Below are 27509 nucleotides of genomic sequence, written 5' to 3'. Positions count from 1 at the left end.
GGTAGAGGTCTAAGGTTAACCGTGTGTAGGTTTTAGGTGGTTTTGGGAAAATACCTAAAAAAACAAAAAAAAAAGGGTAGGGTAAAAACAACTCTGAAAACTAATCAAGATATGGTTTCGATTCAGATCTGATATGGACTGAACCAAGAACTTGCTGGATACCTAAGGATGTGTGTCAGTATTATAATGGGTTGATACAGGTCAAATAACCGTAAAATAGGTTGTCAGGTAGTCGGAAAGGTCAAACATTGAAACATGTTTTTTTGGGTTAATTAGGTAAATGCAGTTTTTGTTCTAAGGCTATGGAAAAAAAAATAATACAACCTAGGGTCTGGTTATAGGTCTAGAAAACTAATATCAAAGGTTTAGAGGGTTGAGTACCTGAGTTAGGCTTTAGAGTGTGCGGTATAGGAGAACCATAACTACAAAGGCTTCTTAATAGCTTTTTCAAGCAGTGTAGCCTTCTTAGATCTCTGAAAGAAAATACATGAATGACTTGGGCCTTTTGCTCAAGCTGGATCCACCACCACACCATAGTACTAGGTGATATGAGAGAGAGAGAGAGAGAGAGAGAGAGAGAGAGAGAGAGAGAGAGAGAGAGAGAGAGAGAGAGAGAGAGAAGATGGTGTCTGAAGGTAGGGACACCAAAAAGAAATAAAGAGAAAGGGGGACAATTAGGCCTTGGAAGAAACTTCTGTATTGTTAATCAATGCATAAAAGAAGAACCCCATCCCTTTATTTATAGAGTGGAGGCCTGAAGTTCAATCCTAAACTGACTCTGACTTCATAAAAAATCTTACCAAGAATAAGAAACTTAATAAGAGAAAGGCTCCTAGAGGCCAATTTCTATAAAAAATCCTATATTAATGAAAACTCTTAAACAATTAAGATTTTAACAAATTAATAACTAATCAATTTTAAGAAGGATCAAGGAAGCCTATGAAAATGGGGGATATTCCATGCTGGTCTCCTGGTTCACGCCCCCTATGTGGGTTCTACAAGGTGGCCTTCCTTGGTCCTGACACACTCTCATTCATTCTAGTATGAACATGTGTGCATTGATTTTTTCACACGTGAGAAGGATACATCAGCTGACACATCACTGCTCTTGGGTCTCACCTAGGCCTGAACGACCCTCAATATTTGCAAGAAAAAGCATGTGGATCTTGGAACTCGAATCTACACCATCTTATGAAATTTGGGCCGCAACATAAACAAGGAAGCATACCTGATTCTAGTTTTACTTGCAACAAATCATGCTTGATCTTGCTCTCGAGTAAAGCACTAAAAGTTCAAAGGGAGATTTAGATGGGGAAATGAGAATTAAGGCTATACTCTTATGTTGTCAATAGGTTCGTCTATTTGTAGGTTGATAGGAAATCACTAATAGACCACCTGTTTATAGGTTGGTAAAGAGGACTTATAATACATTAAGACCACAAATTCCATTAAAAACATAGGTTATATGAGTTAAAAGAAAATCTTACAAGTTACTGCTAATGTAGTCGTTTATATTGGCTAAATTCACCTTATTAAATTCCTAATGTTACATGCTAATGGAGTTCCAACCATTGCTAGGTCTGTAGTAAATCTTTGTGTTATTGATTTCATTTTCCCTTTTTTTCTATGTCTATTCATTTGTGTGTCTCTTTCTATCTTGGTATATCTCTCTATTTTTTTATCTTTATCTGGGTTTTTTTTTACATTTTTTTGTTTGCATGATGCATATTTTTTTATCTTTGTATATCCCTTCGCTAGGACCCTCTTTTTTCCTATCTTTATGTGTTACACTCTGTTGCTTTAGTTCGTTTTGTCTTTTTTTTTTGTATTGATGGAGGGATTCCTTTCTCGTTAATGGAATAGAGAGATGGCCTGAGTTTGTGAAGATTTCGGGAATCATAGCTAAATCAAGGACCTCAGGTTTTCTTTATGTTGCTGTACATTTTAACGTAAATTTCAAAAGGGTAAAATTTTGCTGGTTGGTAAGATTTCAACAGAGCCTCGATTTTTTATTGTGTCGTAGCTTTTGTGGAGAAAATGTAGAGTGGGATTGACCTTAACTTGATATGACTATTTGGAGTTGGGTATGTTCAAATCATTGGCAAGCATGATGACGACAAGCAGTAAGTGTTGGATTCTAAATTGTATTATTATTTTTTTACACTAATTTATTTTTTCTGTGTTTCTCATTTTGTTTTGGCTTTCTTATACTTTTTCAGGTACATATGGAAATCAAAGGCTGACGGATTATTTGTTGTCCCAAACATAAGCTAGGTTGCATGAGTTGAAACTCTTAATTAAAACCAAAGTTGAAAGGTAAGAAATGAGTTGCCTGCTTTTCTTTCTTTCAATTTCTTCCTTTATTATATCTTTATTTTTGTTAGTGTTATTCAAGTTGTTCCATGCTCTAATTTCTTTTTCTTTTCTACAGGTCGTCTAAACTATAAAGTTCACCTGCTCTTTGAAATGAATGGTTGTGATACTTACGAGTGAAGAAAACCAAATATAGTTTATGGCATGAAAACCAAACAAAATTTAGCAATATTTGATTTACATTACTTTATGTTAAAAAAAAATTGTTTATAGAAGAGTGTTCATAGGTCCTTAGCATTTTTCTTTTTCTTTATCATAATTGATTTATTTAGATCTTAAGAGCAATATCATGTTTGAAAGGCCGGGTAGTTTGCCTTGGCATGCAAATTTTGATTGATTAATATATTTGGAACTTTTAGTGAAAAACCCAAATGACGTTTTTGGTAATCTAACAAACAGTTATGTTATGTTTTTCTACTTTCTCAATTAGATCTTTTGTTATTTCTACATAATCCCAAATTAGGGGCATAATATAAATGAAAAATGATCGTACCTGTATGGATAATTTGACTTGATTATCTAAAAACCCTATAATTTGTTATATTCTCCTGATGTCTAAATCGTAAATATCCGACATCGATAGGACCATTTTACCTTTTGCAACTGCAAATTGAGGCCTTATTGCGATAAAATTATACCGCCCGTCAGCTAGGTCCAACTTTCACTTAAATCCAGAATTACATGTTTTTTTATGTAGACCTCACGAACACACATAAATTTATTTGTGAATTTTTGGTGAAACTGAAACCACCAAAATCACAAATATCTTATGCTTTCGCATATCTTTCACGAAATCACATATATTTATATGTGAAACTCTATTTACCACTAAATTTGCAAATATCCTATGGTTTCACATATACTTTATGAAATCACATAAATTTATCTGCAAAACTTACCACTAAACTCACAAATATCCTACTTTTTTGCATATACTTCTAGAAAATGCATAAATTTATATGTGAAACTCTACTTACCACTAAATTCATAAATATCTTACTTATTTGCATATACGGTATGATCTTGCATAAAGTAATTTGTGAATCGCCTTATATCGTAAATATCATACTTAAATATTTGTTTAATTATGACAAATATGTGATATTTCTTATTTTTTGCAAAATATTTTCTTGAATCATATATAAACTCGTTGTGGTCCCCAATCTCATTATTTTCACATAATTTAGGGTATTTTTTTATCTTTTTTTCCAAACCAGTGATCCCCAACTTGCTTCCATTCCATCAATGATTTTCAAAAATTGTTCATAGGAGGCACTTCGTCATTGTTGAACCATAGATGATATGTTTTTTCGATAAGCACAAATTTTCCTTTTGTTTAACGGTTGAATCAAACAATGTTCCCTTTTGTTTAATGGTTGAATCAAACAGTGCTTCTATTTATTTTTTTTAAATGAAATGTTTTTTCAATATTTTTGGTAAGCACAGTGTTTTTTTTTTTTTAAATGCAAATAATTTGTTTGTTTTTTGCAATGCTTGTTTAATATTTCATGTCTTGTTATTATAAAAAAAATGAATATGATTATTAATATAATATAGCCAACAAGAAAAAGACAATGAAAGGGTACACACCCACATCATCTTCTCTTGTTGTAGTACAACAACAAAAGCTAACGAATAACTATGAACTAAATCACCATGCTAATTTGGAAGCACGACTTAGTGTGTAGAAGTGCGTATCAAGGGAATCACATCCAAAACAAAAAATGTGGGTGTCTGACATTTTTCACAAAAAATGCACCCTTGATAATTATATATAGTTGTGCTCAAATAGTGAGCTGAAAGAAAAACCTAAATTGTCATATAATGAACAACTACAATTTTCAAAGTGACCTGTACCTAAGGCAGAATGTGTAGAAAAAGTTAGGAAATTTGTAAGCATAATCTTGTCTCCCATCCAGTAAGCATCTAAGGAGGGGGAGGGTGACTCATTGGCTGGCTCTAAGGTTGTTGCTAACCTCAATGTACATATATATATATATATATATATATATATATATATATATATATATGTGTGTGTGTGTGTGTGTGTGTGTGTGTGTGTGTGTGTGTGTGGCTATTATCTATGAATGAAATTGAAATTAAAATTGACATTGCTACTATACATATATATATTCAATAATTGAAATTCATTGAATTTGACTTATTTCAGTAAAATTAATTTGGATTGTAGGATTCTCAGTTCATTGATTGAGAAGAGCCAACATCTTGCATGCATTGGTTTTACTAGAACTAAGCATACCAATGGTTTTTAACATTAACGGAGGAAGCAAAGTAGTTGTTGGAATTCTTGGAAATCACACCCATGGAACATCAATGACCCCCTCTTAAAGGACGTTGTGTAGTTTTGAAATCCGGCAACCAACACATTTCAGTTCAGAGATCTTGAGATGACCATCACATTGGAACTGGTTAGTGGACAGTTTTATATAAAGTCATTTAAGTGTACAACAACAACAACAACTAAGTCATTTAAGTGTCATTAATTAATTTGAATGTTTAAACTTAAAACACTATTGAATGTTTAAACTGAAAGTACTATTGAATAATTTTTATATAATGTCATTGTTTATATGTTTTTAAATTATTTGAATGTTTAAATGATTTGAATGTCTATTTGCTTACATTCATTGTTATTTGGGTTGTTATATTAGAAACTCCACTTTAAAAAATGAAATTACCAAAATCACAAATACTTCATAATTTCACTTAAACATATGTCAACTTAAACTAAAACCACTAAAATTGCATATATCATATTTTTTCACATATAATTCACAAATTCGCATAAATATATTTGTGAAAATCTTACTGATTCACAAAAATCTTATTATTTTGTATAATCATTAAAACAACTAAAATCACAAATACTCAATTCATTTGTAAAATAGAAGGATTTTTGCGAATAAGTAGGATTATCGTAAATATATTTATGCAAAATCATAAATTATATGCAAAAATGTATGATATATGTAATTTTAGCGATTTCAGTTTAAGTGGAGTTCACAAATATATTTATGCAAAATATTGATGTATATGCAAAAGCGTAGGATATTTGCAATTTTTGTGGTTTCAGTCTCATCGAAAAAATCATAAAATAATTTATGCGAATTCGTGAGGTCCGCATGGAAAATATGTGATTCTGGATTAAAGTGAGAGTTGGACCTAGCCGAAACAATTTTATCGCAATAAGACCTCAATTTGCAGTTACAAATGGTAAAAGGGTCTTAACGATGTCGGATATTTGCGATTTTAAACATCGAAAAAATATAAAAATTTGTAGTGTTTTAAAAAATCGGATCAAATTATCCGTACAGTATGATCGTTTTGCATAATTTAAATATAACTATTATGTTTTTTTCTTACATGAGCATAAACATCCTGGAGAAAGGGTGCTTGTGAAGGCACGTACACAGGGGACTGTTGGTTATTACTGTGCTCTGTTAGTGCTGTTCATTCTTTTAAATCTTACAGTTCTTTTAATGGTGTTGACATTTATTCTGTACCTTTTGTAAATGTAGAAGTGAGCATTGATTGGTGAAATGCATTTCACTGGTTTTGAGTAGTTAGTTATTCTTTTTTTTCTTCTAACCTAATTTTTATTATAACATTTTTCTAACTCAAAATGTATTTTGTTGTTTGCTATCTGTGATGGAGGTGAGTCTTGAATAGGTTTTCTATTGTCTCTTTTTAATTTATTGTCTTTATTGGCACTTCCTGGGCAGGTTTCATAGTTTAGAATGCCTCCCATTAGCTTTCAGGTTGTATCTATTGTATATTTAAACAGGATGCAACCGGTTCTTGCACAAATGCAGGTGTCTCAAGAAGAATGAGCTTGGTTAATTCAATTTGCTTATGAATGAAACCTTTGAATTGTAAACGAATTTGTATGTTAACAGTTGTATAAGGTAATGTGCTTTTTGTTGTTTATCTTCTTATTTTCTATTATATATTAAACAATATAAAAATAAAGTAAGAATAACAATTGGTTCCAATTTATTGGTTGACTCATATCTCACTGTGGCTCACCCGTTAGGGCGGACGGTTTTCTAGTATATATGAGAGAGAATGTTTACTACCCTTGTGGGGTTTCAAACCCCTAATAAAAATTATTCTTTAGAATTTTTTATCATTTTTTTGCGTATATCATTAAGACCCTCCAGATGTGATATACATGTTTGGTTTAGTAAAAACTAGTCATTGGATAATGTTTTTCCCGACATACATGTTAGATTTTTCATATGTTGAAATTTTTTAGATTTTCAACCCCCCATAAATCATAATTTTTTTGTTGAAAAAGATACAATCCAAGGGTTTGTTCCTACTATTTTGACCATGTTGAATACATCCATATGGTCAAAATGACTTCCCCTGACGAGTTTCAATTAGGGAGTTTGGGGCCACGAGGGTGATCAATATGAACCAACATGTTCATCAATTATTATGTACTGACAGACATGATTTGGATCCGATTAGTTTAAATAAAAAATTGAACATTTTATCATAAAACTCCACTGCAACATAAGCCATTGGTTTTGATTGATTTCTGATATCATTAAAAACACATTTGAACGAAAAATACCCAACCTAATACTTTTTGGCTAGTCACACATAAAGAGTATACCATTTTCAAAATTAAGCAAATACATGCAATTATGCTTTTTATAATACGTTAGAATGATCAGGAGATTAAACTAGTTAGAACCTGTCCATCGCTAATACTTTTTGGCTAGTCACACATAAAGAGTATACCATTTTCAAAATTCAGCAAATACATGCAATTATGCTTTTTATAATACGTTAGAATGATTAGGAGATTAAACTAGTTGGAACCTGTCCATCGCTAAATGCATAAAACCAAAGAGAAGTAATCATCATTTAAAGGACTCTCTCATTGTTTCAGAGTTAAGGGTAGGGTTGGTGTGCCTCTTCCCTTGTATGGAATTTACTAGAGAACGACTGATTTGTTGAATACAGCCATAACTTTATCTTAAATTCTATGTTGGTTATCCTTCCTGACTTATTTTAAGAGTGACCATCCGAACAGTAAGATGTTATTGTGATTGTTTCCGCTCATAATGGCATGCAGTGTCTGGCAGAAGAGACCCTCAGCAGCAGGAGGCATTTGAACTCAAAATCCCAAAATGACCTGATATCATTGCTCTTATTCACTGGGATGATGCTACCAGCCAGATTGGGCTTGTTCTCCTGGTCAGTGGTAGATATTTGACAAGCACGGTGTCTCTCAAAAAAGCTTCAGACAGCTACATAGGAGGCCCCTTCAAGGCTAGCTACTGAAAATATGCCTTGAGCAAGTAAATTCAGAAAGCAGATGTTGGCAGAGATTTATCAAGGGCAGTTTGTACTCGACCTCAGATTTATGAAGAGATCACATTCACATGTACTGGCAACCTAATGAAGAATTACTGTAGACGGCTCATGCTAAATGTGAAATGAAACGAACACACCGTTGATGCAATTTATCAAACACTTCTAAGTTGGTATGAAGCTAAACTTGAAAGATGAATTCCATTTCTTGGTGCCTAATCAGCAACCAATCAATATTCTGAACCATTTAGCACATTCAACAGGGAAATATTCAACAGATTCACTTATAACAATGTTAGTCTAAAACTCACCAAGAATGACCCCACTCGAGAAAGTCTATAAATAACATCAATGGTCACAACGGACTTGATACTTCACTTTATATTTTACATGTTTTTCACAAACCAAAAATCAACAGAAAAGATATTATAGCAAGCATCCTCTCAAGTCCTTTCCTGGTGTTGTCTCAGTGCATATCTGCAATGGAGTAAAAGGGATTAAACTCATTGAGTTAATTTCCTTTCTATCAAAACTAATATATGCTTTCATAAGAAAAATGAAATACAGACTAGTTTGAATTTCCAGCAAGCTCAAATCTAGAACTTCATGCATGTAGATGATTATAGGCAATGTAATAAAATTGACAAACAATTAGTCTTTTAAGATGAAACTTGTCCATTGCAAGTATATCTTTTTTATCTGTCGTGGCAGTGAACAAGTGTTTTGTTTTAGTCATGGTTACCTGAAGCATAGGTTACATTATAGATACTATATATTCAACGGCCCATCCATGTGGCTGAAGTGCCTAGATAAATCATGTTTATATTAATATTTTTATGACAAACAAATAAATAAAGACATACAAATATGTATATGTTTAAAACACATAACTTATTTTTAAAATATACAACTAAATAACTAAAGGAAATAAATACCCTTTTACATGGCTTAGTATATACTTAAATTAAAACATAATGACCCATCCATAAGGATGGGCCTAGATTATGTTAATTTTTTATGATAAATAAAATGAATAAACACAGAAAAATGTATGAATTTCAAACAGATTTTGTTGAGGACGTTATGCATTTCAAACAGATTAAGGTTTTTTTTTGGCCAATGAGAAAAGAGTGATTTATGGAGATATTTTAGGGGAGAGATTATCATCATTTTACTATTCAGAGAGAGAGAGAGAGAGAGAGAGAGAGAGAGAGAGAGAGAGAGAGTTACATGTGGAAATTCAAGAGTTTTTGAAAAATTACAAGATGCCATGTAAGTAAAACTTTTTTTTTTTTGAAAAACTATATAAAGAAGGGCAAACAAATTTTTAATAACATTATTAGAAAACATAGAAAGAATGTCAATTTAGAAAAAATAATGAAGCATCTAATTTTTGACACCTACCACCCGTGTGATTTTATAATATTTAGGATTAGGATAGGATTGTAATCATGTTTACCATTGTCTGGCTGTTTATAAAACGGGCGTGACATGTCCAACATAATGGACAAAGAAAGTGATGAACAATTCTAAAAGTCTGTTGAATTTTGTAGTTCAACATCTAATAATGATCTTTTATCTTAAAAAAGGAGAAAAAACAAAAAGATCACAACCTTAAATGAGCAATAACAGCACCAAAAAGAGCAGCAGCAAATTAGTTACCATAGTTTATATCACAAAAGGTAACTCTGACAAGAATTATGCTGGCTGCCCACATGCTTCTAAAACATGGCATCAAATTAGCAGACATGCCATGTAGCAATATTGAGTACAAAATGAACTGAAACCTGCCATCACTTTAGATGGCATTATTTCTGCGGCCTATACTTAACACCCTGCAGGGACATCAGTGATCAGAATGATATCATAAAAAATACCAAAAATACTTATTTTATGTTTGTAATGGGATAAAGCAATCTAACAATTGCCTACAGAAGAAAGATAAGATGTTGCACCATAGCGAAGATTTGTCAGTATTACCATTTAGTATGCCACCATCTACAGGTGCAATCCCCTAAAGAAGTCTGAAAGCCTGGTAACAGAATAAAGTATGATAGGTTTAAGTACCTTATAAAAAATTGTAGTTGGATATAATTTGTAGACCAGCATGTAGTAAGGAGAAAATGACAATTTGAGTGAGTTTGCAGCACAAACCTAACGTCTTTTGCAATCACGGTAATTCCATCCTCAGCACCAAGATGTCGTAGTTTTACTTCCTCAATCCTTCCATCACGGTATGCATGCTGCACAACAAAGACGACCATAATCAATAAATGGTCTCACCTAAGGTACCAAAGTCAGCCATCAGTCAATTTATCATACTTTTGAATTTGAGAACAGGATTTGGGTGTTTCTGCACACATGAACACAAACATACCCCCCCCCCGACACACACACACAGAGAGAGAGAGAGAGAGAGAGAGAGAGAGAGAGAGAGAGAGAGAGAGAGAGATGACATTTAAAATGGCCCAACAGCATTTACATTCATTAAAAAGATGAGCCCAACACAATATCGACAAGGAGGTAATCTAGGCAGTCCTCTTTACAAGGCGCCACATTTGCTCAGTGCCATCAATCTGAAGAATGAGGGGATTTTAGTGGAGTACCAAAATGATTCAAAGTGTGAACCCTTATACACTGATAGACGGAAAATATTGAGCTTATTATCCATTTACTGTAATAAGGACAAAGCTTATTATCCATTTACTGTAATAAGGACAGCATTCCAATTGCCAAACAATGTTACAAATTGACATGCCCCTGGCACAAGAAATATATGAAAACTATATCTGTCCTAATGCCAGATGAATACACAAGTGACAACTCAAACATAAATGCCCAAGCAGAGAATAAATATGACCATACTTTTAATTAGGAACATGCTAGAATCAGAATCTTGTGCAACATCAACATGAGTCGTTTAAAAGGATAAACCTCTTACAAAAGCTAGTACTGTTTTGACTATCAAAAGCAGCAAGGCCCCACATCTTGGAATAGCAATTGACAACAAAATTTTCCAATTTTGACAACACTAAGAAAGATGCAGATGATCAATATCACTTAACCAACGTGAAACAAACAAGAAGGATTAAAGAATAAGGGCAAGCATCAGTACCTTATAAAAGCAACTAGTTCCGAAGGGGCAAGTTCCATTACCAAAGTCAAAGTATTTGCAGTCAATAGACCTGTCACAGAAGCTATCTGTTAATACCCAAGATTCAAAATACCAAACAATCACATGGTCCACCAACTGATGGTTTATGACCATAATTACACATAACATTGCCAGATAATAAGAACTTTATCAATAGGACTTGCAACAGTACACTCCCAAGTGGGATGATCTGTTGTTCGAGGATTGAGTTATCCAATGAGAAGCTTTTAAAAGAATGCACCATAACCAAGAACACTTGTGCCATTAAAGCATGTAATCCAGTAAGTAGATGCCCTGACCAAGTAACTGTAATGAAATCCAAGTGCACAGGGGAGATGCAACAAGAGGCTATAGGGAGGGAACAACCACACAAGTAAGAAGCCACTAATGGGCAAGACACAAAAAGCGCCACAAAGGGCTAAGCACAATGTTCACAAACAAGAACACATAAAAAAACAAACAATTGTATTAATAATATGCTAAAAAGCATTAAAGAAGAGGGGCTAACAACCCTTATTTATACATCAGAGAGGACCAAGGGGCCCTCCCATAGAGTCGTTGGGAGCTCCCCAATGGTCATATTTATGACCGTAGGGATGAGTCCTAATGACTCTATGGAAAAAGACCATAAAACCCTTGGTCTATTAAATAAAAGAAAAGGAAAAATGAAAAGAGAAAAAGGTACAAAGTAGTCCCTAGTGGACTATTCTAATTACATATGATAAAAAAACAAATATACCCCTGAGGGTCATGACAAATTACAAAAGTGTGTGTGTGTGTGTATATATATATATACTCTTCCTCAAACTTACGGTGAAATCACCAACAGTTTGTTAAGGAAAAAAATAAACCGAGATGCAGGAAAAGCTTTGGTGAATAAATCTACAAGTTGGCACTACGATGTGACATGCGACAACTTAATAGTTCATTTCATATACTCATCACGTACATAGTGACAGTGTGGTTGCTTGCAATGTAAATTGCACTTTTGTTGTCCCAACACATATTCAAACATCTGTAGATGGAAACTCCCATGTAAAGGAGAAGAGTCCTTAGCAATACAAGCTTCATTGTTGTCGTAGTGATTGCTCGATATTCTGTCTCAGTTGAAGACAACAAGACCTTCTATTGTTTCTTGCACCTTCAAGAAATTAAAGAATCTCTTAAGAAAACACAAAAACCAATAATTGATATTTTATCATTTGATTATCACTCCAGTCAGCATCAGTGTAAACAGTTAAATCTAAGGATGAGGAGGAGGATAAGAAAATACCTTTTGAGATTGTGTTTTTAATATATCGAACAATCCTCTTAAATGCACCCATGTGCACTGTGGTAGGAGCATGCAGAGCCTGAAACCGACTTGTTGCATGGACCGCATGAGCGATATCAGGTCGGGAGATAGAAAGGTAGGTGAGAAATCTAATCAATTGGCGATATGGAGTAGGATCTTCGAGCAATACGCCATCTTCAAGTCTTAATTCGGCATTTAGGACTTATGGGGTCTCCACCTTCTTTTCACAAAAAAAACTCCTGACCTAGCACATATATCAGCAAGCAATTTTATCTGAGAGAAAATATATCCTCTTTGTGAGTAGGCAACCTCAATTCCTAAAAAATATCTCAAAAATCCCAAGTCAGACATATCAAATTTTTTCTTTAGAACAAATTTACTTTTAATAACTCCTTTGTCATTTCCTGTTATGATCATGTCATCAACATATAGTAGAAGTATCACAATCTTAGTATTTGTTTTCTTGACAAAGAGTGTAGTGTCAGTATAACAAGAAATAAATCCCAAACCATTACTACATTTATCATATCAAGCCTTCGAAGCTTGTTTAAGACCATACAAAGCCTTTTTTAGCTTTAAAATTTTACCCTTAGTATCAACCCCCGAAGTAGGATCCATGTAAACTTCCTCACAAAGTTATCTATTTAAAAAGACATTCTTGACATCTAGTTGATAAATTGGCCATTATTGGATAGAGGCAATGGAAATTAAGGTTCGGACACTAGTCATTCTAGCGACGAGGGCAAAGGTTTCCTCATAATCTATTTAAAATTCTTGAGCATATCCTTTGGCAACCAATCTTGCTTTATAACTTTTTAAAGGTCTGTCACTTTTGGTCTTGACTTTTAACACTGACTTACATCCTATAGGTTTCTTGCCTAGAGAAAGATCAACTATTATCCAAGTGTTGACTTTCCTAAGGGCATTAAATTTCTTTTTCATTGTTTTATTTTAATGAGAGTACTGTTTGGCATCATTATAATGAGATGGTTCATAGTAGGAGTGAAGAGTTATTAAACATGCTCTAAAGTTGGGAGAAAAAGAATCATAGGATACAAATCTACTAGGATCATTAGAGATTTGATTAGATCTTCTAAGTTGGGATTCCTCTTAGGGTATGTTTTGAGAGAATTTGTCAAAGGCACATGGATGATCACCTTGTCCACGCCAAGTATAACCATGCATATTATTAGATGCATCTTCAATTAAACTTTCATTTTGATGACATACTTCATCAATAACCAGATGTTCATTACTAGAATCATCATTCAAACAAGAATCAAGAACATCAATAGAATCAAACTCATCATATCTTGGTAAGAGATCAAATAGAAATGTATAGTCAACTTCTTTTTTAGTTTCATTGTTATCAAATCTATTTTCATTTTCTAGAAAAGCGACATCTTTAGAAACATAGAGTTTATTGTTCTTTGGGTCAAAACAACGATTCCCTTTTTTATTTTCCCAATATCCCAAGAAAACACACTCTACCTTTTGGAGACAGTTTAGCATTTTTATGAGTAAGCACATAGCACTTGCAACCAAAGATTCTTAGTCTATTAAAATCGAAAGTCATTTTTGAAAAGTTTTTCAAATGGGGAGACATTTTATAAAGAAGATGAAGGCATTCTATTTATTAAGTAAGTTAAAGTTAAAACTGCTTTGGTCCAAAATCTTTTTGAAATCTCCCTAGAAATGAGAAGGGTCCTATCGGTTTCCACTATATGTCTATGTTTTTTTTTCTGCTAACCCATTTTGTGGAGGAGTTTTAGGGCCTTTGATAACAAATGTCATTTTGTTTCAAGTAATTTTGAAAATCATTTGACATATATTCCTCTCCGGAATCGGGCCTAAGAATAGATATGTTATTAAGAAATTGATTTTTAATCATTATATGAAATTCCTTAAAAAAAGAGAACACATCGGATTTAAGACTTAAAAAATAAACCCATGTATATCTAGTGAAACGATCGACAAAAATAATATAATAGGATTAACCTTCTTTCAATATGGCCAGTAAAGAGCCTCATACATCCGAATGCACTAATTCAAAAGGATGAGTAGAAATGAAAGATTTATGGAGAAAAAGAATAACTTTCATTTTTTCAAAAATGCAATCTTTACAAGATATATCATTTTCATTACAAATATTTTCCAAAAAAGGAAAGAGGTAAATCTTCAAAAAACTAAGATGCCCAAGTATTTTATGCCAAGTATCAATATTTTTCTCTTGTGCATAATTACAAAATGACTTGGGCAGAAGTGCCAAAAAATACATAAAATAAGACCGCCTCTCCTAAGGCCTTGCCTAATCAGCTTCCCTTGCACGGTGCAATCTTTAGATGAGAAGAAAATGAAGAAAATTTTGCAACCATAGTTGAAAATTTGAGGCATGAAGAAAATATTTAAATTTAATTTTGGAACCCTTATTTTTGGAACAAAAAAAAATTGAGAAGATTTTGAATCAAGAGTTCCAATACTATTTATTTTTAAAAAGGTTTCATCGGAGATTGAGTCATAAGATGAAGTAAAATTAGTGCAAACTTCGGAAAGGTCATTCTCATGAGGGGTCATACGAAAAGAAGCACCTGAGTCAAGAATCCACATACTTAGAGGAGATGAAGAAGATGCAATGGCAGCACCCGAAGTAGAAGATGATTTAAGGAGTTGTTGTAGTGCCTCCGATATTTGACTAAGTGTGTCTTTAATATCTCCTCTATTCTTGCTTGGCTCTTCCTTCTTGGGTGTCACTTCTTCAATAGAAGCAAATTTGCCTTTAAGTTTTGGGCAAACCAGTTTAATATGTCCAGGTTCATTACAAAAATGACAAATAACACCCTTCCTATATCCACTATTATAGTTATTTTGCCTTATAAAGTGAGAGGCCTACAGGCCCTTACATTGATACCCGGCCTAGAAACGGTAGAAACATCTTCTCCCTTAATAGCCATGCCAAGGCAAGTCTCCTCATGGCATATTTCAGTAAGAGCATCTTCAAGAGGCAAAGCCAAAGTCCTATAAAGGAGAGAGGACCTTGTTCAAATTCCAGCTTCAGGCCATATAAAAATTGGAAGAAGTGTTTTCTCTCAACTTGCTCTCTTCTAAGCCCAATATCTTCAATGGCCACCCATTTTGGCTCAAGAAGAGCCAATTCGTCCCAAATAGGAGACAAAGTACTAAAGAAATCACGGACATTCATGTCCCCTTGTTTAGTAGTTATAATCTTGTCTTGTAGAAAATATTGCCTAGCAAGATCTTTTTTGGTATTACCCTTAAGAAAGAATCATGCCTCATTGGCTTTTTTAAATTTAGCAATGTTGGAACATATTTTTATGTCAACATTGTTCATGAACCATGCTAAAATCTTAGCATAGTTTCTTTCTCAATCTTCTACCTTTGATTGGTGTTCATAGATAGTTTTAACTCGATCATCTCCTTCAAGGGCCTTCTCAACACCTTTGATTTTAGCAAGCTTCAAAGAGGGTTCAAGAGTAATGCTCAACATAAATCCCCAAGGTTTCTTGACTTTGAGGTAATTTTCCATGGCCGAAGCCCACATCAAGTAGTTGGATCCGTTGAGTTTAAAAGAGAGCTCAACTCTCAATTCATGTTCCATGACGAACAATAAGAGAGGGATAAAGAAGAGAACAAGGACAAACACTTTAATCATGAGCACACGATCCTCTATCACCACGAACAATGCCTCCAAGATCAAAAGAACCCAAAGGGCTCTGATACCATGTCACAAAATCCATGTGCACAAGAGATGCAACAAGAGGCTACAGAGGTACACAACCACACAAGTAAGAAGCCACTAATGAGCAAGATACGAAGAGCCACAAAGGTCTATGCACAATGTTCACAAACAAGAACACATAAAAAATACAAACAATTGTATTAATAATATGCTAAAAAGCATCAAAGAGAGGGGCTAACAACCCCTATTTATACATCAAAGAGGACTAGGGGGGGCTCCCATAGTCATTGGGGTCATATTTATGACCGTTGGGATGAGTCCCAACGACTCTATGACAAAAGACTAAAAGAAAAGGAAAAATAAAAAGAGAAAAAGTACAAAGTAGTCCCTAGTGGACTATTCTAATTATATAAGATAAAAAGACAAAAATACCCCTAAGGGTCATGACAAATTACAAAAGTATACATATATATTCATAAATATATATGTATACAAAAACCATTAAGGATATTTATGATGCGGATGAACTACCCACTTCTAATCCTACAAACTCTAGCATAGAATCAGAAGTAGGAAGCTTTGCAGTGAAGAGGAAAAGTGTGGCTGGTGTTACCAGTAGTGGTGCAGGTAGAAAGAGGAGGATGAGGAAGTTCTTCTAGAGGAGGTGGAGTTTGAGGCTTTATTAGGAGTTTTTTCCCTCCTAGGACTGCCCCTAGGCAGGGGCCTGACATTCACACTACTATGCCAAGATATAAAATGCCTGTGTATCATGATTTGAGAGAAAAAATTCTAGATGTTCATGTAAAGGAAGTGAAGACATATTGTGATAAGATGAAGCAGTCATGGAAGGAAACTGGGTATAACATCATGAAAAATGGGAGGATTGACAAAAAGACAAGGAACTTGATAAATTTCCTTGTATATTGCCCCAAAGGAACTATGTTTTTTAAATCAATTGATTTGTTTGATGCACCCAAGATGAGACATGTATTGCTTAAGGTGTTTAATGAGGTTTAGCCTAAAAATATAGTCCAATTTATCACTAATAATGCAACAAATTATAGAGTAGTGTTAAAGAATTGACAAAAATTTATGGGATATTGTTTTAGACTCAATGTGTTGCCCACTTTATAAACCTCTTGTTTGAGGACATTGACAAGATGGATGAGATAAAACAAATAGTTGAATGCTGACAAGAAATTACAAAATTTATTTACAATATACCTTTGGTGAAAGTGCTTAGATTGATAGATAGCGAAGAGAGACCAGCTATAGGTTATCTCTATGAGGCCATGGATAAGGCAAAAGAGGACATTAGAGATAATTTGAATGGGAAGAAAAAACTCTGCAAGCCTATTTGGTGCATCATCAATCATAATAGCTTCATCAACCTCATGTTGTAGCATATTATTTGAATCTTGTTTTTAGATACTCTCCTACATTTAAAATGGACGGGAAAGTGAACAAGGGCATTTTGGATTGCATCGAGAAGTTGATCCTTGATCATTGCAACCAAGATGAGATTCATAAAGAAATGGAGATGTATAATAATGCATTGAATGATATGGGGAGACCTACAATAGTGGGAAACCGTTCCATGATGGATACAGGTAATTTATTTTGTCTATTTTAATTTTAGTTTGTTATTTATTTATGATGAATTTTGTCTATTGTTTTCTCATTTATGTTTTTTTGTATTTTTGAACATGTGGTGGACTAAGTTTGAGAGTGATATTTCAAATTTGAGAGTTTTTGTTATTCGCATTCTTAAGCATGTACTGCAAGTGGATGCGAAACAAATTCCAATGTCTTTGAGCAAATCCATACAAAAAGAAAGAATAGATTGGAGCACAAAAGGCTCGATGACCTCATCTATGTTCGCTACAACTTATAACTAAGATAGAAGTATATAAAATTATAAACTTCATTTATCATTTTTATGTATTTATTCAAAATCCTTTTTAATATATATCATCTTTTTAGGCAAATTGAGAAGTTATCATCAATGAAGCATAAGAAGCAATTTAATCTCATCAGTCTAGAAAATTGTGATGTGTTAGATGCATAAGTTCAAGAAGAACCCAATGTATTAAATGAAGAGAACACCAGTGGATCAACGTGGAAGAAACACAGGAGATAGATGATGAAGAGCGAAGTATATAAAATTATAAAGTTCATTTAGCATTTTTATGTGTTTATTTAAAATCCTTTTTAATATATATCATCTTTTTAGGCAAATTGAGAAGTTATCATCAATGAAGCATAAGAAACAATTTAATCTCATCAGTCTAGAAAATTTTGATGTGTTAGATGCATAAGTTCAAGAAGAACCTAATGTATTAAATGAAGAGAACATCAGTAGATCAACGTGGAAGAAGCACAGAAGATAGATGATGAAGAGCATATGTATATTGGGGAGGGTGTGATTGTGGATGATCGATAAGGAAGAGGAGGAGGAGGAGAAGAAGAAAATAATGATGATGATGATTGAAATCATATTCATTTGCTTTTGTTCATATTTTGAAAAAACTTGGTTACGTAAAACTTAAGTATTCACAAACTTGGTTATTTTGTTTTTGTTGACATATTATGAAACTACGTCTTGTGGCATGTTCGCTTAATTGCATGATATTTCATAATCTGCATTTGTTCTTATGAGATATGCATGTACATTATCTTTATTATTTGATGTTTGATGACATCTTATGTAGCTCATAGAGACTTAAATGTTTTATATGTGATTCTATTGTTGTATCTTGTGCAATTCATTATTGTTTTGTGTTATGATTTTTTAGAATGGACCCAACAATTACAGGTTACGATACCCTTTTTACAACCTTGGGCCTAGGTGCTAAATGAATGCTTTGGTAGGGGGGGAATGTCACATTTCCTAGTTTTTTATATCATCCTTAGATTTTGTACAATATTTAAGAATTTTTGTGTTAAATCCACTAAATTTATGTTGGTTAATAGACAATTCCCAGCCACGGACTAGCGCTTTTGACTATATACTATTCCAGTTCGGGTAGCAACTAAGTTCATAGCATGTACACTTTTGTTGTTGACAAAATATAATAATAAATTCTACCAACTAGCACTTTATATGTTATGATAACCATGTTTGATCTATAAGAGGGATTCGATCAACAAGGTGCCGCACCCGGTACAATCAAGCTGACCCTAGGTGTGGTCAACTGCACCCAGGGTCATAACTATCCATTTTGGACCCAAAATAAAATAAAATAAACTACGAAATGGGGTTGGGTGGGAGATTAGGGCAAATCTCCCTCCCCTCACCCCAACGCCTCCCCCCTTCTCTTCTCCTACTCCTCTTCTACAGTTGCACTCTCGACCCCTCCTCTCCTCCAACGGGCTACGACTGTCGAACCCGAGCCCTCCTCTCCTGCTTTGGCAATTGGAAGGTCTCTCTCTCCCTCCCCCTCTTCTTCTTCCTCCTCTTCTCTTCTTCTTCTTCTTCTGATGGTTTGGGTTCAACTCCCATCTTTGGGCTGTCAGGGTTGGGTTCGGCTCCCAGCCCTGGGTTCGACATAATCAAACCCATCCCTTCTGGGCTAGATTCGGCTCCCAGCCCTTCTGGGCAAGGTTCAACGTTGTTGAACCCAGCCCTGTTGGGTTTGGTAATGCTGAACCAAGGAGTTCGCCTTTGCAGATGTCATTTTCCTTTTTCTTTATTTAATTTAGTTCTACAAAACCTTATATGAATTTTATTAATTTTTTTTTGTTTTAAGGACGAAAATGACAGATAAAGGAAAAGGACTCGCAAACAAAGGTAAAAGAATTGCATCATCCTCATCCCCACATGTAAGTTTTGTTGCTAGTGATGTCGTAGTGGTAGTGGTAGTGATAGTATTGATTTTCATTTGTCGGCTGCATCATGCGATGATGGGGGGCCACAATAGGCACATATGGATAAGTTTGAAAAAGCTGAGGGTGGTGGTGAAAATAAGACATTTTGATGCAAGCTTTGTGAGAGAGATTATATTGGGTCTTACACAAGAGTTAAGGATCATTTGTTGAAAATATTAAGACATGGCATTTCAAGATGCAAAAGAGTTGATGAGGCAATGCGGAAACAATACAAAAAGAATACAAGATGAATACGAGAAGAGGAAGGCAATGAGTGATTCTTGTGCAATCAATGTACCATTTTTAAGCCACCAAGATACTTAAAACAAAACCAAGATACTTAAAACAAAAGAAAAGTGGATGCAAGAGGTAGAGGAAGAGGAACGATACAAGCATCATTCAATACATATAGAAGGAAAGAGATGGATATAAAAGTAAGAAGGTATTTTTATACTAATTCACTTTCCTTTAATGCAGCTAAAAATACTTATTAGAAAGATTTAATTTCCTTCACTGACAAATTGTAACTAGAGTGGTTATGTACCTCCAAGCTAAGAAAAACTACGAACGACAATTCTTGCACAAGAGACGGCAAATGTTGAGAGATTGCTAGAGATTAAAAAAAATTCATGAGAACAAAATGGAGTTTCTATTATTTCTTATGGGTGAACAGATATTCAAAGGTGTCCACTCATTAATTTCATTGTTTCTTTGCTTAGTGACCCAGTATTCTTGAAAGCAGTTGATGCATCTAGGCAATATAAAACCGCTGAGTATTTGAAAGAGTTATTTATAGAAGTAATAAAAGAAGTGGGTGATCAAAAGTAGGTAAAATCATCACAGACAACGCTCCAGTTTGTAAAAGTGCATCATTGAGTTTGGAGAGTGAGTATCATTTTTTTTTACTAGTTTTTTGACTCTCTATATAGTACACAACTTAAATCTGACCCTCAAGGGCAACTGCAACCCAAGAGAAGAAGAAAATTTACCAGCATATACTGTATGTTCATGAATTGAGGAATTATAAAAAAATGTCAAAAGCATTAGGAATTTTGTTGTGAACTACCGTCATGCTAATGTCATATTTAATAGGCATTCTGATCTGATATTGTTGAAGGTTGCCGAAACACACTTTGTGTTCATCACTGTGATGGTGAAGTTGATATGGATGAGCCCATGCTTAATAAAGTTTATGAAATATGAGATAATATGATTGAAAAATTCAAGTTGTAGTTTTCAAGCATGAGTGAAAAAAACCTACAGTGGATGATTCATAATTTTTTAATCATATACAATTAATTTTAGTCAGAAGATGGGATAAGAGCAACACTCATTTGCATTGCATGACACATTCTCTCAATCCCAAATATTATGCAAAGAAATGGCAAGAAGGTGGTGTTGGTCGTGTCCCTCCAAATTTAAACCCAGAGCTATCAAGGTATAAAAATATGTGTATGGCAAGACTTTATCGAGAATCACATATTCTAAATCAAGTTACACAAGAGTTTGAAAATTTTCATCTTCGAAGTTATATGAATAGGCATTAATAGCGAGAGAGGAGGATATAGATCCTATCACATGATTGTCAACAAATAAATCAGAAACACCTCTTCTCTAACATCTTGTATTGGGATTGCTATCCAGATTGCTAGTTTATCTTGTTGTGAAAGAAATTGGAGCACATATACCCAAATCCACAACATAAAGAAAAACAAACTCACCATCAAGCGTGCAGAATATTTAGTATTTGTTCATTCCAATCTTCGATTACTTTCGTAAACCAATGAAAAATACAGGTATTAATTGCTCTCTTAATTATTTGACTATTTCTTTGTTTCTTTATTTAAATATAAGTATTTAATATTTTAAAATTTTAATTGTAATGCAAACATAGATCATCCAAATTTCGAGATGTAAACCCAGAGGAGTGTGACTTAAGAGGGAGAACATGATTTCAAAATTATAAATATGGACTTATCTAAGACAACTCTTCTTTCCTATGATGAATTTGAAGATGAAGCAAAAAATTATTAGAATCATTACCTCATTGTCATATATATTGTGTAAGAGATACTTTTGGTATGCAATTATGCATTGTTTGCTTCTTTTATTAGTATAATTTACTTCATTTATGCTCTACTTGTTTGATTGTTTCTATAATATATTTAGGTTGATTTAATTATGGTGTTAGTTTTTGTTGATGAAGAATAAAATTGTAGATTGTTAATTTGATTTTGAATTGATGATATGATAATTGCTTTTTATTTCATTAGTGTTAATGTTAATTGTTAAAAATTTTATATATATATATATATATATATATATATATATATATATATATATATATACTCCAGCACCCCCGCACCAAGTTTTTTTTAAAGTGCTGCATAGCCGCACCCGCACCTCTGTACCCGCACCTATGTGACATAGCGTCTGATTGATGAACCTTATAAGATGGAGGAGATAAACTTATTTTATTATAAAGATGAACAGTATGACCTCAACCAAATAATTGATTGTTACTGAAGAACTTCAGGATCAGCAATGACATCCTTTAAGATGATATCCGTAAAACATACAAAAATAACTAATCAGCCCTATATAATAGGGCACATAAGCATATAGCCGAAAGAAAATACAAATAAATGAGAAAAAAAGGGGATGGAAGAGATGATATTTACTTGAGTTTTGACTTGTAACTGTTGATTATTTCTTGCTTCTCTTCTGCTGATGAATACCAAATGACACTTGGAATGACAAAATATGAGAGTTTGCGACATATGGGACAAGCTCTCAGTGTAGAGTTCACATCCATCCCAAAAGTAGGGGAATTGCTCCGCCAATTGCGGATGCATGAGATACAAAATGGGTGATCACATTCAGAAAGCAGGCCAAACTTACGTTCACCAGGTGTAGGTTTGGAAAGTACATGATCCAGGCAAACACAACATTCTATTTCCTGGCTTCGCCTTAAAGCTTCAAGATTTTGCTTATTCTTCTGACACTGTCTGATATGTTCATCTCTTTCCTCTGGCCTATATGGATGCAAACAGTGCTTTCCACAGGTTTCACATAAATCCCCATGGATATGAGGGCAACTGTCTCCACGAGGGCACTTCCCGGCAGCAGCAAAAGCACATATAGGCTGATCAGATGAGGATACAACTGTAGAATTTTGATCTAACTCTTGCTTAGAAACCAAAAGGTGTTCAGAACAGTGATTCCAAACATGCCTATCAGGAGGACAGAAAGGTTTGCTCAAAGCTGAAAGCTCTGATGCATACATTAAAGCTGGAGTTCTTTCTCCCAAGATGGAAACACTCAAAGAATTACTTGGACTTGAAGCTAAGTTTGAAGGGGAGTGAGAAAGTGCAGATGATGTCTGTGCTTGGAGGTGAGATGCCTTTACATGGTCATACCGACACCGACTTCCATAGGAGCATACTCCTTTCAGATAGAAGGTGCAAACCTGCAAGCAAGAATCCACTCAGTTATGTTGAAGCATAAGACTAAAAACATATTCTAAGCACAGGACAAGACTAGGGGGGAAGAACAACAATTCATTTTTTCAGTAAAAAGTAAAATAACTTTAAAACATAAAACTTACATTGTTTGGTTGATCCTTCCAATCATGAGAATATTCACAGTGATCTCCCTTCAAGCATGCCCCATGTGCAAAAAACTTGCAAAGTATTCTGAAACAAAAGTAATTTTGTCATGGAAGACAGCTGAACAACAGATACCAGGTATCCTTCAAAACACAATAACCTCCTCCAAGTGAAAAATTGGAATTAACACAAACAGACAATCCACCAAATAGTGTCAGATGAGTCTTTGAAAATGGTGTATCAATAACCCCATTCCAGTTCTATATACAGCTTGTGACAGCTTGAAATCATCAAGTAATATAAACTCTTGGCTGCTCGAACACATAAGAATCTTAAGGGCTAAAGGTGGGGGGAACTTGTAAAGATGCCAATCAACTCCCTTCTTTCATTAAGAAATAATCATTAAAGAAGAAAATTTCCACTCATCCACTTCCAAATGCTCAGGTGATGTAGCCATCACTACTAGCACAAGAGATCATATTTTAAATAATTTTTCGGATAGAAATGCAAGCCAATTATTGAACAGTACTAAAGGCAATCAATAATATACAAATTTCCAGCAGACATCTTCGAATTCTCGCATGTTGTTGTGTTTGCATCAGTCAGAATTGGATGGCCATTTTTAAGACATATACTTGGATCTATGGAGCAAAGAAATGCATTTGGCATGAAGGCAAAGATAAGGTACTATTTCAGTGGACCAACATACTGAGTACATCAATCGCAAGATGAAAATGGTCGACATCTGAGAGATATATTTAAAGAGGCAAATACTACACCTAAAAATAAGAGGAAAGTACATCTTGAAATTGCACCAAATGGTCTGGAACCCAGAATCCACATTATATGGCCCTTCACATAATAATCAAGGAATACAACAAAAAGCTATGAATCGTAGACCATCATCATGTACCTATCACTTCCCACCAAAAGTGTTTTGTATAGAAGCTGGACCTCTCCTAGACACCCCCACACATTTAAAGCTCTTCATTCAAGAAAATCGAATTTCCAAATACATAAAGTTCACAATCAACCAAACATGAAGTGCACCAGAATAACAATAACAGGAAAATGAAGCACCAAATTCCTCTCACACAGGATTCCCTCATTCCTCATAACATTCAAATCGTTTAATAGGGCGTTTTAGCGAAAGCGTCCAGACCACCAATATCGCTCCATTCGGTATAATCAGCATCAAAGCAACAATCCATATAAAAGAAAAAGACAAAGCTCAAAACATAATTCTTCCAATTTACACAAAAATGAAAGCCAAATAAAAGTCACCCTCAAATCATCACAAATAAAAAGAAAAGCACAAAATTGCTCAAAAAAAAACGTACGCTCTAAAGATACCCATCAAGATTTATCAACAAAAGAAAAGACAAGAGCAACCACACCAATTGAAGCAAAACCCGAACCCATACGCCCCCTGCTTTCTTTATCTGATGAACCCTACCATGAAAATTTCACACACATCAAAGAAAAGAAATATTTCTATAACCTAGCCATAAACACGATTTTCTCGTGCAAACCCTAGAATCCCATAAGCAAATTGACCAAAAAATCACAAAAAAAAAACCCGAAAAACTCCAGAATTTGAGGCGGTAAACGACTGCAACAAGATCATGGCGCCGGAAAACTGGAGAAATGATAGAGAAAACCGATAATTGAGAGGTGAGGATATGGGTTACCTCTTCGACATAGCGATGAAGAAAGGGGGGAATCAGGTTATCGATTCAGCCGCCTAAGATTTAGCGATAGGCGGGCGACCTCACCGTTTGTCTCCCCGGTTGCCGCCTTATATAGTCCATTCTCTCAAGAAAATGACCATTCAGTCCCTTTATTGATGTCATTTGTCGAATGACTCCTCAGTTACTTAAGCATCCATTCCCTCTCATACGATTACCATGTGTTTGATTGCGCTGACAACAGTCTCCGCCACCCACGCATTCTTCCCAAATGGCGGACACGCAGGACTTACAAAACAAGGCATCTTGCTCGTCCAGTGTTTCACGTTACCCTTTCATCGGGAGCAGTAGTGTTCATAACTCCTGGGACAAAAAAAAAGAGCAGAACATCTGAGACAAAAACTCGATGTCTCTGAGATGCCTTTCTGTATCACCCAATTTTTAACAAAGATATTTTTCATATAAAATTTTATCTTTTCTCCAAAGCAAGACACATTTAATCTGATGTTTGGCCTATAAAGCTCTCTCTTCCAAACTTCTCACAAGAAGAGTTGAAGAGAAGATTTTCAGCTTTGTAACGATCTAAAAATTAAGTCATCCTGACATCAGAATTGAAAGTTATGGCCAAAACAACATTTCAAACTTTAATGATAAGTTAGGTTGTTGTTAGCTCCTGTTGAATTATCAACAAAGCCTCTTCAAATTACCGTCCTAAAATTGTTGTCATTTATCGTTAAAGGATGTTCCATTTTGAAAAGATGACATCCTCCTCCTTTGAAGAAACCTTGAAATGGCGTCAGGATCATGTCAATTGTTGTCAATCAGTCATAGTCATTGTTAATGACTAACTCTAATGTCAACTTTGTCCTTAAATCTAGAGTTATTGTAACACTCCAAAATTTTAACCCAACAATATAAGCATTTTTTTTGTTTGAAAGGTGAATAATGCAAGGTCTTATCGTTGACAATGTTTCAACCAGACTAAGCACTAAGAGGTTCACCTGAGCACAAGCGCGAGCGTATATTAACCTACTAAAATAAAGTTCACGAAGGAGACAACCAAGGACAATAACCCTTTATCAAAAATTTTTATTTAAAGTACAACCAAAATATGCATTTTGGTTTTTGTTAAAAATTTTGGGCGGGTTACAAGTTTTTAAACTTAGCATGACAATGGATCCAATTTTCATATTGAACTTGGGTCTAGGTCTAAATCATGGATCGATTCGAATAAGATATCTGAAATCCAAGATATAAATAAGACAATATCATTCATGAATTAATTGAATTATTTGGAAACATGATTAACAAAAATAACAAGTATTAATAAATCATAAATTGTTTCTAAAACAAATATTGAATCTAGATATTGGTCTTTGAAACTACCCGCAACATTCTGCCATTGTTTCAACTCATCTACTTATTAACTAAATGGTTATGATATAAGGGTCAGACTCATCGTGTCTCAGTAAGAACACGATAACAATGCATGTATATATTAAACTAAGCATACATAAAATCATATATTCTTTTAAAACATGTGCAATGCAATACCATATCATAATGCATTGAATTGAACAACTACAACATGTAACTTCATTCATACAGGTGAACAATTATAGCAAATTCATGCAACTATATTTAGAATAGAAACAAAACCATGATAAAGCATTTGCATTATTAATGCAAGTTTTCACACAAAAATCAATATACTTAAGTGTAAGGTTGTTGTTTTTCTCTTGTGGCTACTCACGTGGCTAGACATCGAGACAGAAAGCCTTACTCGAAGGTTTATTATGCTATATATTTTAATGACTTGAATGCCTCATCAAATCGTTCTTATTGTGAGCAGTCTTTGACAAAAAAAAATCCACTAGTGGTAGCATAAAAACAGGATACATCCTAAACTTTTGCAGAAGATATTAACCTACCACCTAAGACAAATTGATAGTCCAGCCTAAGTGAGACACCTCACTCTAACAAAAAACATTATGTGTGCATGTATTATTTTGTTTTATCACTTAGTGCATTGACAATGCACCATTGGTTACTTTAACCACGTGCCCAGCTCAGGGCATTTTATGTCCCATGTCACACACATACCTTGTGCTTTTATGGCACAATGGTTTCTCAGAACTGCAGGCTCATACACGAGCTGAGCACCAGTGCATGCATACATATAGCAACAACATGCACAATTCAACAAATATTTTCATATAATACCAGTAGCATGCCACAATTTACATATTGCACCTAATCATTGATTAGGGTGCCCAATTCATTTCATGAAAAATCATCGTATTGTCATGCACAATGCATTTACTTGTATATAATATGCAATTATAATATCATGCTTGCTCATTTGCTTATGTTATTTATTTGTCGTAAATGCATGCATATGAAATTAGGTGAACATGATTTTGTTACAACACATTAAAAATTGTTGTTTCATAAATTTCAAACACTTTGTTGTGGGTTACCG

General features: G+C 34.2%; 1 protein-coding gene across 4 annotated transcripts; it reads right to left on the bottom strand.

The window, feature by feature from the left end:
• Window positions 1–7895: 7895 nt before the first annotated feature.
• LOC149827974 (E3 ubiquitin-protein ligase makorin-like) lies at window positions 7896–25116 on the bottom strand. Of its 4 annotated transcripts, none has more exons than XR_016434990.1 (8): window positions 25031–25116; window positions 23339–23426; window positions 22413–23200; window positions 10835–10904; window positions 9874–9962; window positions 9700–9751; window positions 9382–9554; window positions 7896–8196 (listed from the first exon to the last, which is right to left on the bottom strand). XR_016434990.1 is itself a non-coding variant. In XM_090019768.1 (7 exons), exons 1-6 carry the CDS (start codon window positions 25039–25041, stop codon window positions 9718–9720), a joined length of 1080 nt encoding a protein of 359 aa, XP_089875894.1. In that variant the 5' UTR covers window positions 25042–25116; the 3' UTR covers window positions 7896–8196; window positions 9700–9717. The 4 variants fall into 4 exon arrangements, 2 of the variants coding, with proteins under 2 accessions (XP_089875894.1, XP_089875893.1); XR_016434989.1 differs by lacking the exon at window positions 25031–25116 and adding an exon at window positions 24680–24768; XM_090019768.1 differs by lacking the exon at window positions 9382–9554.
• Between the last annotated feature and the right edge of the window lie 2393 nt (window positions 25117–27509).

Source organism: Nuphar pumila, chromosome 10 (assembly GCF_984573655.1).
Source record: "Nuphar pumila chromosome 10, dmNupPumi1.hap1.1, whole genome shotgun sequence".
In the NCBI taxonomy this organism is placed as follows: Eukaryota; Viridiplantae; Streptophyta; class Magnoliopsida; order Nymphaeales; family Nymphaeaceae; genus Nuphar; species Nuphar pumila.
The sequence above is the reverse complement of the archived record's forward strand: the minus strand, read 5'-3'. Positions and strand labels throughout refer to the sequence as shown.

Bases quoted from the DNA above. Each gene is read 5' to 3' on its own strand.
- LOC149827974 (XM_090019767.1), bottom strand. The intron at 23,201-23,338 runs GTAAGTTTTATG...TCTTGCTTGCAG, and splicing joins GGAAGGATCAACCAAACAAT to GTTTGCACCTTCTATCTGAA. The intron at 10,905-22,412 runs GTAAATATCATC...CTTCTGTGACAG, and splicing joins AGTTACAAGTCAAAACTCAA to GTCTATTGACTGCAAATACT.